Source organism: Homarus americanus, unplaced genomic scaffold (assembly GCF_018991925.1).
Source record: "Homarus americanus isolate GMGI-L3 unplaced genomic scaffold, GMGI_Hamer_2.0 scaffold13464, whole genome shotgun sequence".
NCBI lineage: Eukaryota > Metazoa > Arthropoda > Malacostraca > Decapoda > Nephropidae > Homarus > Homarus americanus.
The window spans coordinates 759,535-777,500 of NW_024744529.1; the positions used below are offsets into that span (position 1 = coordinate 759,535).

Here is a 17,966-nt window from a genome sequence, read left to right on the forward strand (position 1 = left end):
TTCCTGCCCCAAGCACCACGTCCTACCGACCCAAACACACCCGTCCTGCCTCAGACGCCGCCCCCGGCCCAGCAGTACCCCCTGCTGCTCCTACTGACACGGCCCCTGCTCCTGACGCGGACCCACACACCCCTCTTTTCTCCCTCAGGTACCCCCTGCTACTGTCCTGTACCCTGCTGCTGTCGTGGACCCTGCTACTGTCATGCACCCTGCTGCTGTCATGGACACTCTTCCTAACGCAGCCCACACACCCCAGCAGGCGCATCTGAGGACTCTGTACCTGTCGCGAGGGAAGCACAACATTCATCGCCCCCACAACCCTCCTTCTCCCTCTTTTCTCCCACAGATCTCGTGTAGCTAGACAGAGTTGCCCCCCTAGCGGCCGGCTCATCCACGCCCTCGCCGTTATGTCTCACATGTGGCATGCACCGCCCGTTCTGCCTCACAATGTGGCACGCAACCCTGCCAATCTCCAGCTTCCCGCCACGCCCGGAGGGGAAGGGGAGTATTGTAGTGGATTCCTCCCCTACAAGCACCGAACCTTCTTGAATTCTCCAGCCTACGCCTCCAGCGCCGCCCACGGAGCGGGGGTCAACTATCTACCCCCGCCTTATAAGGCTTGACACCGCTGTGACCAGCCTCTTTCTATCCAGTGCCACCAGCAAGCAACACCTCCTCCTCCGCGCCAGCCTGGCGGCTCCTGCTCCCGCCGGCGACCTCGGAGTCCCTGAAGCTGGTGCCCTCATTCTGGGCACCCTCACCACCCAGCTCTCTCTACTCAACGCTTATTACCATGTTACCTACCCAGCAACAAGCTGCATTGTACATCCAATACAATATGTATACAGTGAGCACATTGTGAGTTTCCTTTCTCCATCCCATCCTGAGTGTGAACCAATATCTCATAAAACCACAGGAGCTTGTCTGTGGCAGCGCTCGGTTGCCAGTCACCATCTGACGCTGGTATAGTAAAGTCTGCAAAAAACCTGGTCTATTATTCAAACCTCTCACAGGGGTGATCTTTCTTGGTTATGCAAAATAACACGCACGGGTGTCCTTTTGCTGCCATTTTGACAGTAAATGAATTTCGCGGTCGCATGACATAATCAAACTATAGTCCTTGCAGACGACACTGGCGTCATCTATTGCTCTGGCTCAGCTCTCTGTAGGACCCAACGAGCACAACAGTTTGGTCCGCTTGCCTATCTTGAATATATAGTCTTTGGTTATAGCTCGTCAACACACGATAACGGTCCATAAGCCGGGTACAGCACAGCACAGCACAGCACACTAAATTCACGAATTGTGCCACGTCCGACTACGTAATCTTCCTTTGTATCAACAATTACCCTTTGAGCCTGCTAGAAGGAGACAATGGCAGGTTTACGTTCTTTCAGTAACTATGCCGGGGCTTACAGGTTAGTGATATATGTGTGAGAATGATGGATGTAGGGAAAACCTAATAACTTTCTGGTTGCATATATAAATATAGTAGTAGGTATTAGGCAGCTACCAAACAGGGAGGTACTACCGCCTGGGAAGATAGTGGAAGCATAATGTGTTGTCTAATGGTAGACCCTGCTGCCATATGGCATCACGAAAATTGTGACCAAGTCCCAGGTTGCTGATCTGACTTCCTGCCTCATTTACACACACCTGCAGGGTCTCAATTGTTTCTCTTACTATTGACAACACAACATACATATATTGTTTCTCACTTGATTTTTTTCATTTTGTATTTTTTATTATTATTATTATTATTATTATTATTATTATTATTATAATTATTATAATATTTTCGCCCCCTAGGCCCTGATGTGGGTCAGTGACCTGTGCCTGGGTGGGCTAATTCCCATAAAAAAAAAGTAAATTCGCACTCACACCACACTGTTAGAAAGTAAAAAATATATTTTTCTAGTGTATTTGTGTGTTTAGACCAATTGTGACCTTCATTTCTGACGGAAATTAGCCCGGTTTTTTATCGAATTTTTTTTTTTTTGGACGTTTTCCGAAAAAAAATATCATGGCAAAATACACCAAAAAACACCAGAGAAACAAAGACCAAACCTAACCTAACCTAACTGACTCTCACCATATGATGGAATCACCTATTTCTTACCTTATTGTCCTGGTTCTTGTTCGTCGTTGGATTCTGAGATTCTTACACAACGCCACATATGTTGGTCTTTGCGATACAGTATTTACATTCAGTACACTCTTAGTACACTTTACTGAGGTTGGAAGAACACCATGCGATCGAAAAAATGCTATAATTTCTTCGTTTTTTTCCCCAAAACTCGCAATCAGCTCCATACAATTGAAGTGACACCCATCGCAGACTTCCATGGTCGGAACTGAATTTGAATTTCGAAAGAGAGACCCAAAGTAAAACGCGAATTTGATTGGGCCAACAATACTGCGAATTAAAACCAAAATAATTTTAATTGGTTACAAAAACGCTTTTGATTGGCCGCGTGATGTGCATGGGAACGCATGTGCGTGATGATTTGCGAAGAAGACCCGCGGTGTGGGAGGTGAGGTAGGCGATAATGGCGCAAGATTATGGAAGAAAATAGAGAAAAAATTTTATACGCTTTCCCCGTTATTATACATTTCCGCCGGTAATGTAATAGATGAAAATTATCTTATAATTAGACGTCTTATTCGAATATGATAATAGATTAATGGTAGGAATGTGTGGTGTGTAAATGCAAAGATACTATTTACTGTGTACGGTATATTTATATATACGTATATATATATATATATATATATATATATACACACACACATATACAGTGACCCTGGGTTAACGAACTCAATCCTTCCAGAAGGTTTTCGTTAACCAAAACCATTGTTTCAATGGGTTTTTGGGTAATTGGTTCCAGCTCACCGAAAATTTCCTAAATTCAACAAAAATGGTAGAAAAGTTCACTTACTTTGAGGTGTGTATGTAGAAGGCTCCTGGATGATGATGATGGGATTTAGAATGGGGGTGGAGGAGAAGGAAGAAGAGAAGGCATTGGGGTGGAAGAGAAGTCACCCCATGGCGCCATTTCACCCATAAAATTTTAGCTCTGGTGTAATTCAAGATTATTTTCTTTAAATCAACACTGCACTGCATTATATATTGTCAATATGTAAAATATATTTCAAAATGACCAATAATTTGCTTGGAAACAGAAAAAAAAGCATTTAGTTGAAGAGAGTCTCAAGCAAGATGTTACCTCCAGTGAAAACAGAGAGACTAACGCCTGTTTGCTGTGTTAAGAGGCTGGATGCCGCGCATTAAACTAGTCACTTTACCTTCAATTATGTTCAATAATTGTTAAAATGACTAAAAAATTGAATATTAAACTTTTAAAATTATTGAATAGTATAAACTTCTTGATATTTACTAAAATTGTAAGGAATTTAAGCCCTAGAACCGATTAATGTATTGGCGGACTGATACTAAAGCTGGTTGCCCGGTCAGTGCAAGCGAAAACATGTTGAGGTCGGTTCGTAAGAACTTCGTTAACCGAATTTTTTTTCGTTAACCGAATTGAAGATCCTTATGGAAGGCAGTTCGTTAATCGAAATTACGTTAACCAAGGTGTTCGTTAAGTGAGGGGTCACTGTATTAAAAGAAATGACAACTTTCTAGGGTCAATTTATACTGCCATTTTTTTTAAACATTCGAGTGTGAGCTCTTTCAAGACAAGACTTGACCAACACTGGAGCGGGTTCAGGTACATTCAGGAGCCGGTGCATGCCCAGTACTTGCCAACAGTGTGTAACAGAGACGTGACCGATCGCCCAAGCGGATAACGAGCCGATCAGTGGTGAAGAGGATAAAAGTATAAAGTAAAGGTATTAATATCCCAAAAGCGCCCTCCGAGCTGTAATCCATTTTTTTAAATATAATTTTGTCGGGTTACCATTTGGTAGTCTGACAATATTATTGGAAAGTTCGGGATAAGTCCTCGGGTGTGGTGTAGGCACCCGAAAGACTTATCCCGAATGTTCAAACTAGTTATATATGAATAGAAAACATCTCTGAAATACAATAAATGTAAGTTAAGATGAGATAATAAAGCAAAAAAAATATTTAAATGTCTTAATAACCGGGTCCAATGGAAATGTATATATTTTTAAGAGACCGCCGTGTACCCCTGTGATGTTTTACCTTCAACTCCGAAAGATTTTTCATCTCCCCATTGCCCTTCTCCAATTTTATCAAGCATTGCATTCCTACAATCATCCTCTTATAGCTTCAAGTATGTTAAAAAATGCACCTTATTTTGTGATATATGTAATGTCATTTCCAATTCGCCAATATGTTACATATATAGGGAAGATATAAGATGAGCCAAATATACTAGGTAGGTTGCTCATGTAATAGTTTACAAGTGTCATCTGTGACCCACGCTGATAATTACCAATGAAAACAAATTTCCTGCTATATTTCATTGTTTGGGTTATTGTTCCGGTTGTGTTTAGGTACTACCAATATTTGTAAGTTTCGATTAGGTTACGTAAAATATTTTTTTTAGATGAAATGTTCGAACTCGGGGTTTGAAAAAAGTGCTAAAATTGATTAATGATGTTTTCAATCAATCTATTTAAATAGTGTCGGTCCTATCTTACATCACTGGAACAACAATAAACAAAAGTTAAATATACTTTGGACAAATTTCTTAAAGAAATGCAACATGCTTGTAAACTATTATCAAAAGTTATAATAGATATTAGATTTTGTTTTATTTTTTCGGGTTGGCATTATAGCATTCTGGTATTGTTATTAGGGACCATCAAAATCCTTTTGCTTATATCTCTGAGGAAGAGTTCATCAAGAGGTATAGGCTGTCCAAGGAATGCATCCATGAACTTCTTGAACAAATTGAACCACATATGTCAAGAATTCAAGAAGAATAAGGCAAGAAATTCTGGTGTTACTATAGTGTGCAGTCTACAACATAATTGGATTAAATTAGCTTAGGTCAGGTTAGGTTAGGTAAAGTCAGGTTAGGTTAGGTAAAGTTAGGTTAGGTTAGACTAAATTTATCTTTGTAGACCGAAACTCTAACTCTTGGATTTGGTCTTTGTTTAGAAGTGTATTGGGTATTTATTCAATGTTATGCAGTGATGCATAAAAGGGGGGAGGGACATCATCACTGTACATATGCAGTGCTCGGCATCCATGAAAACCCCTAAACCAATCTCCCATATGCAATAATACCACCAGCCCATAATTGCAGTGCAGTAATAACTTCATTACTCAGAGTTAGCCAATACGTACTCAGAATTGAAATTGGCTTGGAGTTTTTCCGGGAAAATTTTCAACATTCCGGGTTTGTGAGTGAGTTTTCAAGGTTGAAAAACCGTTGTTGTTTTTTTTGTTCAAGCTCTGAATGCGACGTCAGCAAATGGCGCTTCAGCTATAATGCACACAAAGGGAAGCTCTGCGAATTTGTGTTCTAATTGTTGAAATACTCACCTCCGCAAGGATATTATATACGGTATTTGTACTTAATAGCACAGTGATGAAGTAGAGTAACTTTTATTTTGTTATGTCTCTCATTTATTGTATTTGGGACATTTTCTTATACGACCTTTGGTCAGCATGGCGACCAAAACACATTTTCTTTGTGAGTCGTTTAGATCGTTGTGACTGTCCTTTGCCTTTAAGTCACTCAGTGAATGTCGCTGCGCCCTCCTGGGCTCGTCTTCACTAAAAGAGAGTATGTGAATATATCTATTTATATATACTGTACATATATATGTATAGCTTTTTTTTTATAATTTAAAAAAATCTCTAAAACAATTCGGTTCCAGGCCTTGGAGCAAATTCCAAGCTTAAATATCAGGCACATTTTCTGGAAATTTTTATGAAAACTTCCTGAAACTCCAAGTTTTTTCCCGGGTCTCCGAAAATGAACGAATGTTTAAACTCGGAACTTTTACATGGAACAGGAAAAATTCTAGGGTTGTGGGATTTTTCATGGTTTGAGAATCTTCTTGTTATCTGAAAGTCTCTCATCCCTGCAAGAGATCTGCACCAATTATTCCGGCTAACGGGGATACCACATGTATGTTGCACCTTATAGAGTGAGATTCTTTGAAGAACTTAAAATGTAACACAGTAGTATATATCATCATAGGAGCCCTGTTGTTTACCGTAACCAGAATAAGCAATGTTAGAGAAAACAGTAAATAATAAAAAATTCTACCTACAGGATGCAGTATTCTGCACACCTGTCCTCATAACTGTATGGTGATTTTTAGCAGTGGCAGCTTCCAAATTAGTATGACAGTCTACTTAAAGATTTCTGTCTCATCAGTTTGCAAATTTGTCGGATGCTTTGCAACTATTTTAACCCTTACGGCAAAAGATTACATCCACATTCTAGAATCAGACAACATACAAAATCTTGTAGATGAATTTCACACCATTGCAGGGATGTCTGGTGTATTTGGCCGCATTGATGGGTTTCATATCTCTATTGGAAGCCAGGGAGGGAACACAGCTGAACTACTTCGAGTAGAAAGGGGTGTAACTGATACATGGTTTTGATTTGTATAATGTACAGTAGTTTGTTTGAAAGTAGAGCAAGTGTAAGGGTAAATGGAAGCATTATTGGTTTGGTAAAATAATTGTTTTAGATACTAGATTTTATAATCAAGGTTATTAAAAAAAAAGGGGGGCTTTAAATAACACATTTTATTTCCTCCAAACATTATCACAGTATAACTTGAAACAATATTTCAATTATAACAAAATTAAAAAGGGATTACACTGGCATGTAAAATTATATAATTCAAACAGTTTAATATTTTGCGTGAAATAATAAATGTACACATTTTTAAAGGCTTCAAAGTACTGTGCTTAAATAGTTTGCAAGTGTCAGAGAAATATATAAAAATTTTTAGTTCCTCTAAATATGAACAAGCCGCAAAACCAAATTTATCACAGTACCTGTACAGTATACAATGGTCCCTCGGTTAACAAGCACAAATCGTTCCACAGAGTCGTTTGTTAACCAAAAATTTCGTTAACCAATCCATTGTTTCAATGGGATATGGGTAATTGGTTCCAGCTCACAGAAAAGTACATACAAAGTAAAAAAAAAAATGCGGTATGTAATTTGTAATATGACTTGAAAATAAAAGGAAAAGCTGTATCGGAAGGTTGTTTACTCAAAATGTGTTCGTGTCAGCTTTCAGTAGACCAGCTTACCACGGGGTCACTATAACGCTGTATAGTATTTAATATGAAGATACCTTCTTAAAAATGTTAATTACTACCTTTGAGTGTTATATAATGACCCAGTTTGGCTACTTGTACACTTAGACAAATGATTAATGAATAAACCAGGGTACAGGCAGTCCCCGACTTACGATTGGGTTAGGCACCCAAATCCAGGTCGTAAGTCGAAAATGCAAAACATAATACATAGGAATAAAGTGTTACTGTGCACTTACCTTTAATGTTGTCAGCTGAATGCACATGGGACCCCAATAATTTTTTAATTGGATGAAGCAGAGGAGGAGACACGGCTGGGTAGGTCATCAATGTCGCTTTCTTCAGACAGGCTAACATACTTGCTTGTTGAAGGTATTGGATCATCTTTAGGGAGTAAAGAGGCAGCCCTGGTGGGGCGTGAGGAGGCAACAGTGGGGGACTTCTTAAAATATATGTCCAATTTAGATGGCACAGTTTGCCTTTTCTTTTCATTGTAAATCTCCCTGTAGCAAGCAAGTGCATCTTGGATCATTCTGTCAACTTTTACAAAACGCTCAACATTTTGATCCATTTCGTCAAACATTTGCATCCCCCTATTAATAGTAGCAAATGCCTCCGCCATTTGTTTCTTCTGAGCACCACCAGAACTCTCACTTTTATGCTTGCCAGTCATTTTAAAGGGAATTGGAACCGAAAATATTGTCAGTGCACAGTGCGATCACTCCCGACAACAACGACGGCCAAACACTAACTAAGCGAGCTATGGCGTGGGCGCTGTACACCACGAGGTGGCCCAGCCCACGCCACGCTCTCGTACGGGACGGAAACGTTTCGGTACTGGAAAATACATATGTAATTTGAAAAAACTTTGGTACGACTGAGGCGGTCGTATGTCCAGGTTGTCGTATGTCGAGTAGGTTGTAAGTCGAGGAGTACCTGTATATGCAGATACATAATACTTTACACTACAATATTACTTTTTAAGTGATGATAAATACACTACAATAGTATTTATTAAGTGGTGATAAATACACTGCAATAGTATTTATTAAGTGATGATAAATACACTACAATAGTATTTATTAACCCCCTCAGCCTCGCACGATGCCATTGTGGTGTCGAACATAAAAGGCGAAAAACTTACGCTCAACCTCGTGACGCCAACGTGGTGTCTAATGGGCTATATTTTCAAATAACTCAAAACTTTTCAGTGAAACTGACTGAACTTTGGACGCCATTTGACAGACGTTGTTTTCTTTGTGTGGGCCTTATCACCTTCCCCGAGATGGTCTTGGTCATTGTGTGCGTGGCAGCACAGCATGAAGCCAGTGTTGCTCTGGCCATTAGAACGAGAGGAGGGTGCGCTGTTTGGCCCTTTAATTATTCCATGAGTTTTTGTGTTATACATATTTTTCCTTATATTTGTACCACGATGTTCTACATGCTTTGGTATATAGTACGTATCAATGAACACCATAATACAAGGAAAATTTGAATGGAAATCAAGATATTACTAAACATTTTCCTACTTTTTCAACTTATACTTGAAAAACAGTGGCTTTAATTTCCAGAATTTTCCATATTTTATGGCTTCATACGATTTTTCACACAATTTTACACCAGAAGAGACCCCAATGCAATTAGTAAAACAATTACATGGCAGTGAAATTAACCCTAAAAAATATATACTGTATATTTTTCAAATTTTTTTTGGCAACAACCTCCGAGGCTGAGCGTAAGTTTTCATGCACGTATAGTATGTGTCTCAGACTCTGAGGCTTAGAGGGTTAAGTGGTGATAAATACACTGTAATAGTATCTATTAAGTGATGATAAATACACAACTGTATTGCTTCAGTTGCTTGGTTATGGACATTCTTCGTGTAATTTGACTTAAATGTCTTAATTGCAGTAAAACATTCTTGGTTGCAAAATTTAAGTGGTATTGGGTGGAAAGAACATAACTTCCACATTGGGATGCATGGACTGAAGTGTTTCTGCACCATCGTCTGGGGCATTATCCAACAATAGTAACACCTTTGAGTCAAAATTCTTCTTCATGAGATATTCCTTGGCGTAATGCACAGAATGATGCTGCAACCAATCATTAAAGAGCACCCTAGTCACCCAGGCCTTTATATTAGACTTCCAAACAACAGGCAAATGAAGCTTATTTTACCTTTTAACGCCCGGGGATTTGCCGAACGATACACAAGCATGGGTTTGCACTTAAATTCACCAGCTGCATTACTACAAATAACAGTGTCAGCCTGTCTTTAAAAGCTTTAAACCCTGCAGCAACTTTTGAGTTCTTTGTAATGTAGGTTCAGTTACCCATACATTTAGAAAAGAGGCCAGTCTCATCAGTGTTAAACACTTGCTCTGGGACATATCCTTTGTCCTTGATCAATTCAAGCAGCATGGACTAGAAGTGCTCGGCAGCCTCTTTATCCGCTGATACAGCCTCTCCCTGAAGCTTCACAATATGTAAAGGAAAGCAGAGTTTAATATTTTCAAACCAACCTTTGCTTGCTTGGAAATCAGTCACAGTCACACCATCACTCCCTGCCCCCTCAGTTTTCACAACATGAGCATACAAGCTATGTGATTTCTCACGTATTGCTACGCTGTTGGCAACAGATCCTTTCCTATTCATTTGTCCACTTATCAAAATATTTATTAGTTTTAATTTTTTTTACGTACTGATTCCTCCTTGATATTTGAGCCACCTTAGCACTAAGAGATGCAGATGCTATCACACTTAACGTATGTTCTCACAACTACGAATTGTGCGTATGGTGGATTCATTTATAGAGTTCTCACTAGTAAGCGTTGTTACACGCGCTCCATCACGTAGCTGATCTAAAATCTTTATTTTCTCGACTAGTGTCATCACTTTCCTACTTTTCTTGGGTATGCTCCCATCACTAGCATCACTTCTGCATTTGGGGGCCATTTGCAAAGGCAAACACACAAAGTCTGGAACCGCTTTATTACAATGTTGGCGGTGCAAGCATGTAAGCAAGACTGAAAGATGAGTGGCTGCTGCTTGACGGGCATCTCCAACTGGTGGAGCGGAGGGAGGAGGGCGGAAGCGGTGCCTTGTTAACCTGCTTATATTCAAATTTTCCATGTTGGGCTAATTATTTGGTCACATATATTGAAACGCATATATTCAAAAGTGATTTGGACAAACCCGTGTTGGGCGAGGGAGCATTGTACTACATTATTGAATAAAAATTTCCCAACTACCACAGCCTGGGGAGAGAGGTGAAGTTCTAATGAGTTGTGAAGGCTACTCCCTACAATTACCAACATGTTTTAGTGAGATGCAGAGGTCTCAAAATACAGTTACTTTAAAACAAAACTGTATATGTATTTATGTAATACCTCTAACATTCTGGGGAGGTTATGTTGAATAAAGATAAAGTACATCTATATGATGCCTTGCTAAGCGTTAACCTGCACACAACCCTAATAAGGGAGGGACCTGTGCGAGGCTATGACTACTGATCAACCTGTAAATGAGAACAAGCGTAAACACTCAATGAATAAATGGCATGACTGTATTAAAAAACTATAACCACACAGGAAATGCTTGCAACAGGTGGAACTGCTGCCAACTGACTTACCATTGTTATTCAATACATTAATATTATTTATAATAAACATAGTCTCTCCTCGATGTCATGGTTTTCGTATGGATCGGTGGTAAGTATGAGTGGATTATATTATATAAAGATAATAATATGTCGTATTTCTTATTTCTTACCGTAGAGTTCGATACCTTCACACTGGTTACTTACAGGAGATTATGGCGTATCTACGTAGAAGTTCACTCCACCACTCGACATTCCATGATTTATACTTGATAAATGATGATTTAATGAATTCATTTAATTTTCAACATCCATCTAAGTTATTGGTTATACTTTGTCATAACCAATCAGTCATTACCTTTAGTAATAATAAGATAGGATCACAGATACGGGCAGATAATTGCACTTACATGTATTTGTCAAGCTTCCATACAATGATTTACAATTTGCATGGATATATGAGTCACTCACGTTCACGCTGTACTAAAATTAATCTTCTAAAAGAGGTAATTATCAACTTGGGAACACGTGTGATTACTCTACTGTAGGTATGACTTAACAGAGCCCTAATTCTTCAATTGATACATTTACTGCCAGCCTGGATTGCTTTTGTTACAACCAGGCTTCATCACAAGAACTTCTTTCCACGGCCATAACAACAAAAAGTACTCTTGGGTTACCACACATAGTCTCGCTTCACTGACAGTCACTGTAGACGGTTATCGCGGCAAGGAGAACTGGTAAGCGTGACTTGAATTAACCATTTAGGTGCAATAGACCAGCCTGGATTGCTTTTGTCGCAACCAGGCTTCCACACGTGATATTTCCACGGGGATAACAAACCTAGTTTAACACACTTAGTCTCATGTCGATCACGGTCACTGTAGACGGGTGTCGTGCAGGAGAACTCTGTAAGCGTGAATTGATTAACCATTTACTGTAGGTTTGATAGGCCAGCCTGGATTGCTCTTGTCGCAACCAGGCATCCACACGTGATATTTCCACGGGGACAACAACCTAGGTTAACACGCTTAGTCTCGTGTCGACGACGGTTCACAGGACGGAGTGGCGGTGGAGGACTCTGTGTGGTGTGGTGTGGTGTCGTGTCCCGCCCCCTTTCAGGAGGGAGAGGATGGAGACGACGTCTTAACTAACCCATGGCTCAGGGGATACTACTTAAAATGAGGTTTTTTGGGTGTGAAGCGATGAACAGTACAACACTGTTTCACTGCCCACCCCCCTAAAGGCTGGCTAACATATACTAATTGAAAAATACATGTCCCAGTTATGCCTCGCCGGGCGTCTTATCTCTGGTAAAACAAACTTTGGAGTTGGTTGCGTGGGTAAGCCTAACGCAACCCATGACACTCGACTTATGACGGGGTTCCGTCCCGATGACCAGGTCATAAGTCGAATTGGTCGTAAGTCGAAAAGGCAAAAATAATACATAGAAATTCTAAAATGGGCGTCTCTTTTGCATCTCAGCACCACGAGAACTCTCACTGTTACGTTTGCCAGCCATTTTAAAGGGAAATACAAACAAAAATTTTGTCAGTACACAGCTCAATCATTAACGTCGGTACTAGAAAATACGTAATTTGAAAAATATTTTATACGACCACGGCGGTTGTATGTCCGGGTTGTCGTAAGTCGAGGAGTACCTGTAGTTTGCCAAATTCTTTGGTATGTTTTATTTCAAATTACAAAATATTAATAATTTGATGCTAATGTAATTTGAATCAAATATACTGTATACCTGTTACGTATTTGGTCATTAAAGTCTCCCTGTCATAAAAGGACACCATATTGAGACTCCAACCCGTCCCCCTATCACCACTAGATTATGTGAGAGTTGTATAAAAGAAAATAAATTAATATATAAATAAATAGACAAATAAATACAGCTCCTCCCTGAATTACGACAGGGTTAGGGACCCAAATCCAGGTTGTAAGTCGGAAATGCTTAAATAATACATAGAAAATCTAAAATGGGTTTCTTTTTCTTCTCAGCACCACAAAACACTCACTTTTAAGCTTGCCAGCCATTTTAAAGTGAATTTCAAACGAAAATTTTGTCTGTGTACTGACTTTGGGACTCAAAAATACGTAATTTGACCAAATTTTGGTACGACTGAGGCGGGTCGTAAGTCGGGGAGGAGATGTAATAAATAGATATCCATATATTGCTCAGACCTATAGCACAAGCTGGGAATACCATCCTACTGTGCAGTAAAACATTTTAAGCATAATTTGTGTCTTGCCCTACATATTTATAACCTTGCTTACTACATACTACGTTGTAAATGCACAAGTAACCCCTTAAACCTTTCCCATCTCTTTAGCCTTGAATACCCTCTTTAATCCCCATAACCCGCCACCTGCTCACACACCGACCTCCGTAATCCCCCGGACCACCTTTCCCCTTCACTCGTGAATGCTTCGGATTCACGAGTCGATACTCGGAGTTCACAGCTCACGGATTGACAACGCTGACTGTAAGAGTTGGAAAAGTACCCAAATGTAAAAATCTTCAGATGTACCATTATAAAATGTATCTGCGGATATACTTTAAGTGGATGGTGACTGTACTGCATTGATGGCAACATTTAGGCTTTTTTACTGTTACTGTACAACATGAAATCAACTGTCTTGAAACAATGTTTATAAATTCAGACAGCCAGTAATTTTTATGTTCTCCAGGTTTGTATAAAGATAAATGAGTTCACATCAGTATCCAGTTGTCAAAATTAGTTGAATGAAAATTTTGGTTTGTAATTGATGCATTTTTACATTTTATTTTAATTAAAGAATAATTTAAAGGTAAAGTGAGATGAACAGGAATTTAATGCACATCTGATATAATATTACTAAGTACAGTACTGTATAGGAAAGCAATTTTTAATGTTGTAATTCTTTCTCAGACATGGTATTCGTACTCTCATGGGAACAACAAGCCAGCACATCCCAACATGGACAGGGATAACTCAGGTTCGACTCATGAGTGTCTTGAGCCCACAGTTTGAAGAGGCTAAAGCTAAGCTTGGATCACTGAAGGAAGATCCTGGTAAGTGCAGAAAAACATTCTTTCCTTTGTTGAATTTATACAAAACTTCTGATACATGGTACTGTACACTGGTATTGTGAAGGATTCTCTTATGCAGTACAGCATTCCCTGATAATTTGCGGATTTTTAATTCGTGGACCTCGATTACCGGTATTCGCGGATGACACCTTGGATGGACCCAAGAATGTCTAAGGGTAGTTTTAAAGTTGCTGGCATTTTCGCGGACGGAACAGGTAGCCATTCGTTCTAGAGGCAGTAATTTCTTTTGCCAGTATTGTGTGTGTGTAGACACACACAGAAAAATAATAATGGGAAAATCCTTTCACAATTAATCAGAAACAAGACAACAAAGTGTAGAAAAAATGTGAGAATCCACCCTCAAGTCAACTCCGTGCTATTTTATTAAAGTTAACTTTAATAACAAAGTACGGTGTTAACTTGAGGGTAGACTCGAAAATTTTTTCAAAAATTTTTGTCTTGTTTCTGATTATCTGTGAAAGGACTTTTCCATTATTATTTTGTTTGTGTTTTGTGTGTGTGTGTCTACACACACACACACATACACACACACACACACACACATATATATATACAATACTGTAGGGTAAAAGAAATATTTGTCATAAGGGCAAACACATAAAGGGAATATACACTTCTTTACACACGGGTAAAAATGTACCCACCTCTCCTCGGTCAGCAAATGTTATTCGCAGATTTGGCTATTCGCGGCCATTTTGAGAACTTAATCCCCGCGAATTTTAAGGGCATGCTGTACCTGTATTTGATAGTGCATTATACCCTTAGGGTATCATTAGGTTAGCATTATTTTATTGTTTTCACATCTACACCATAATATGTATAAACATCTCCGTTGGGGTAGTCTATTTGTCCAACAATAAACTTCTGCAGCTGTGAGCTGCGTTTTTCAAATTTGGCAAGTGGAGTGCTGGTCCTCCTTGGCTGTTTCCAAGGGGGCCTGAAAAGTACTATTACCCTGGCCATAGTTTGAATGCAAACACTTGCATAACAAATGTAAAGCAGTTAAATATTAACGTTGCTTGATTTTTTTTTTATTTTTACTAGTTATTATTTATTATTCTACAAAATATTGTCTTTGCAGGTAATGATGTTAAATTGAAGATCTATGCATTATTCAAGCAGTCAACATCTGGAGCAGTAACAACTAAGCGTCCAGGGATGATGGACTTTGTGGGTTGGTGCAAAGTGGGATGCTTGGAATACACTTGGCAAGATGAGCCAAGAAGATGCTCAAAATGCCTACATTGAGCTAGTTCATTCTCTTGTGGGAGAAGAGGTATGAGCTGTATTGTACATTAAGTGCACAATTTTGGGAAATTTGCTAGTATGATGAATGTATAGGGTTATGAGACTTTATTCATATACCTGTATAGTGCAGGGTACAGGTATCCATCGTGTAGTGATCAGGATGCACTCCTGAAAAAAGATCGCTAAGTGAATTGATTGCTAAGTCAACAGAAATGAGAAATAATATCTTAAACAAGGAGTAACGTGGAATATTATCCATGGACGTAATTGTGCAGCTGAGTCACCAACTGACTGACTCGCCACCCAGTAGCACTCAGAGTGGGTGAGGCCAGGCTGTGAGCTGTAATATTTTAACTCGTAAGTTCAGGTAGATATATGTAATTTTCTTATTTTTTTTTTACTCTATTACATGCACACACAATCGTTCATGCAGGTTGTGCAAACAAAATAATAAAAATAATTATCTTAATGTCAAAAACATAAATGGAATAAACAGTTCTTAGTTGTCCACAGTTAGTCGGTGAGAAGGGGCGTGAGGAGCTGCCTGGGGATCTCCCAGCTGTTTGCTGTCTCATGTCCTGTGGGGACTGAAAAGAGGCCAAATGGATGAAATGAGGGAAAAGATGTATAATTTGCTATAATAATAAACTATGGTACACTACAGTAAAGTAACACTCATCAAGTCCACATTAGAAGCAAAGTCATCATGTGTCCTCCCCGAGGCTGGAGGTCTACTGTGCTAGGGCCGACACAAACTCTAAGGGTCGGAAAGTGAGGCTAGAGAGTCAGCACTGTCACAGGTGGGGGCAGGGTGAGAGCTTTTGGCTTGGAGTGAGTGAAGATGAAGGTGCTGTGGCATTGTTGGGTTTTGGTTTGGCTTGAACAACTTGGTGATGGGCACCTGACATGTCGTCTGTTGCTTTTCTATGTAGAGGTCTCTGTAGCACTTGATATCTTTCTCCACCAAATGTTTCACCTCCGGACTCCAGTTCGGGTATGGATCATGTTCAGAGAAACTAGTAGGTGCTCCATCAATATGGGAAAGGTTTAGCTACAACATATTGTTATGCCATCATTCCTCTTTATCGTGAATTTGCCACTAGTCAAATAAGAGAGCTTGATCATGAAAGCATAAAGAAACAAACCCCTGCCACTAGTGGTCACAACAGCAAGCAGGGTAAACACTATAATTAATATTATATCTGCCAGGTTCTTAATAAGCCTCAGATTAACTCATATTGAGGAGGAATCATACACTGCAAAATTTCTTAATATAATAAAATTGGGAACGTATTTACAAAGACAAGTAAAAGAACAATTTAAATACAAACCACTGCCTAAATTAACCTAAATTCTAAACTCAGCCTTACCATATTCTTGAACAGTACAAAAGAATAAACCACTTATCTCCATATACTGTACATATATCCTGAGTCCAAACCAAATGTGCCAGATTTTGACCAAACTCTAACACCAACTAGGCCCGTCTGCCGCTTCCCACTCACCGGCTGAGCTAGGGACCTGTTAACCAACACAGTGCTGATATCACATCGCCAATAATCAAACTATTTTCCCTATCTATTACATATTTTGCCTAACTAAGACATAGGCTGATTTATTTAATACATACATATTATAGATCAATATATTTAACATATTAAACAATTATTGCATACTGGAACAAAGTAATATAGAATATAGCCCTACCTACTGAACAATTAGGGTAATTACCTCTGAACCGGTAATTCAATATATATTTGGTGCTACATAACAATGTCCATAATGAGGAACTTGACAGGTTCTTCTAACTCAACTTCCTCCTCTTCCATCGCTCGCTGCTGTTCCAGGTTCATGAAGTCCTTTTGGCTAAGCTCCTCGGTGTGACTGTTGAGAAGTTCAGTCATGTTATCCTGGTTGACCTCATCAAACCCGGCCTGGTTTGGTAGGGCCACAATGTTGTGCTGAACATTCTCTCCACCCTCTTGAACCCAGTGAAGCCATGCACACACTCAGGCCAAATTTTATGCCACACACCATTCAGTTTTGACGCTTTCACCTCGCTCCACAGTGCACTGATGTTGTCGATCTCCTTGATAACACATTGCAGATAATATCTTGAAGGTGGTGATGTCACCCTGATCCATGGGTTGGATGAGTGAGGTGGTGTTAGGCTGGAGAAACATCACCTCAATGTTGTTAGCCCAACCCTCCATGCTGACAGGGTGCAAAGGCACATTATCCAGGATTAGCAGAAATTTTGGGGAGATGTTTTTACTGTAGGCATACTCCTTGAGCTGGTTGGAGAGGCTGCCAACCACTTAGCCCTGGCACAGCACAGTGGTCACCCATGCCTTGAAGTTAGAGCGCCAAATGACTGGAAGATGATTCTTAATGTAACCCTTCAGCGTTCTGGGGTTCTCTGCATGGTAGACAAGCGTCAGCTTGAGCTTCAGATCACCCCCCATATTGCCTCACACCAGTAGTGTCAGACGGTCCTTGATTGTCTTGAACCCTGATGCCCTATTTTCCTCCTTGGCAACAAATGTTCTGGAAGGCATTTTCTTCCAGAACAGCCTTGTTTCATCAAAGTTGAGGACTTGCTGAGGGTGTATCCTTTTGCCTCGATCATTGCCTTAAGGAGTTTTGGGAAGGCCTGAGCACTCACCTCGTCATCACTGGCTGCTTCACCCGTCAGGCTTAAATTATGAAGATTCACTCTCACCTTAAACAGCTTAAACCACCCTGAGCTAGCCTTGAACTACTTGATAGTAGAACTCCCTGGATTTGTGTCC

At 39.7% G+C, this 17,966-nt stretch overlaps 1 protein-coding gene across 1 annotated transcript in view; it reads left to right on the forward strand.

Annotated features, from left to right (window-relative positions):
• The first annotated feature begins 1,142 nt into the window (after window positions 1-1,142).
• Window positions 1,143-17,966, forward strand: part of LOC121877977 (enoyl-CoA delta isomerase 2-like) — a 28,666-nt gene continuing 11,842 nt past the window's right edge. The window contains 4 exon segments of the mRNA XM_042383939.1: window positions 1,143-1,418; window positions 13,745-13,887; window positions 15,008-15,099; window positions 15,101-15,202. Of these exon segments, the coding sequence (XP_042239873.1) occupies window positions 1,375-1,418; window positions 13,745-13,887; window positions 15,008-15,099; window positions 15,101-15,202 (381 nt within the window). The 5' untranslated portion in view covers window positions 1,143-1,374.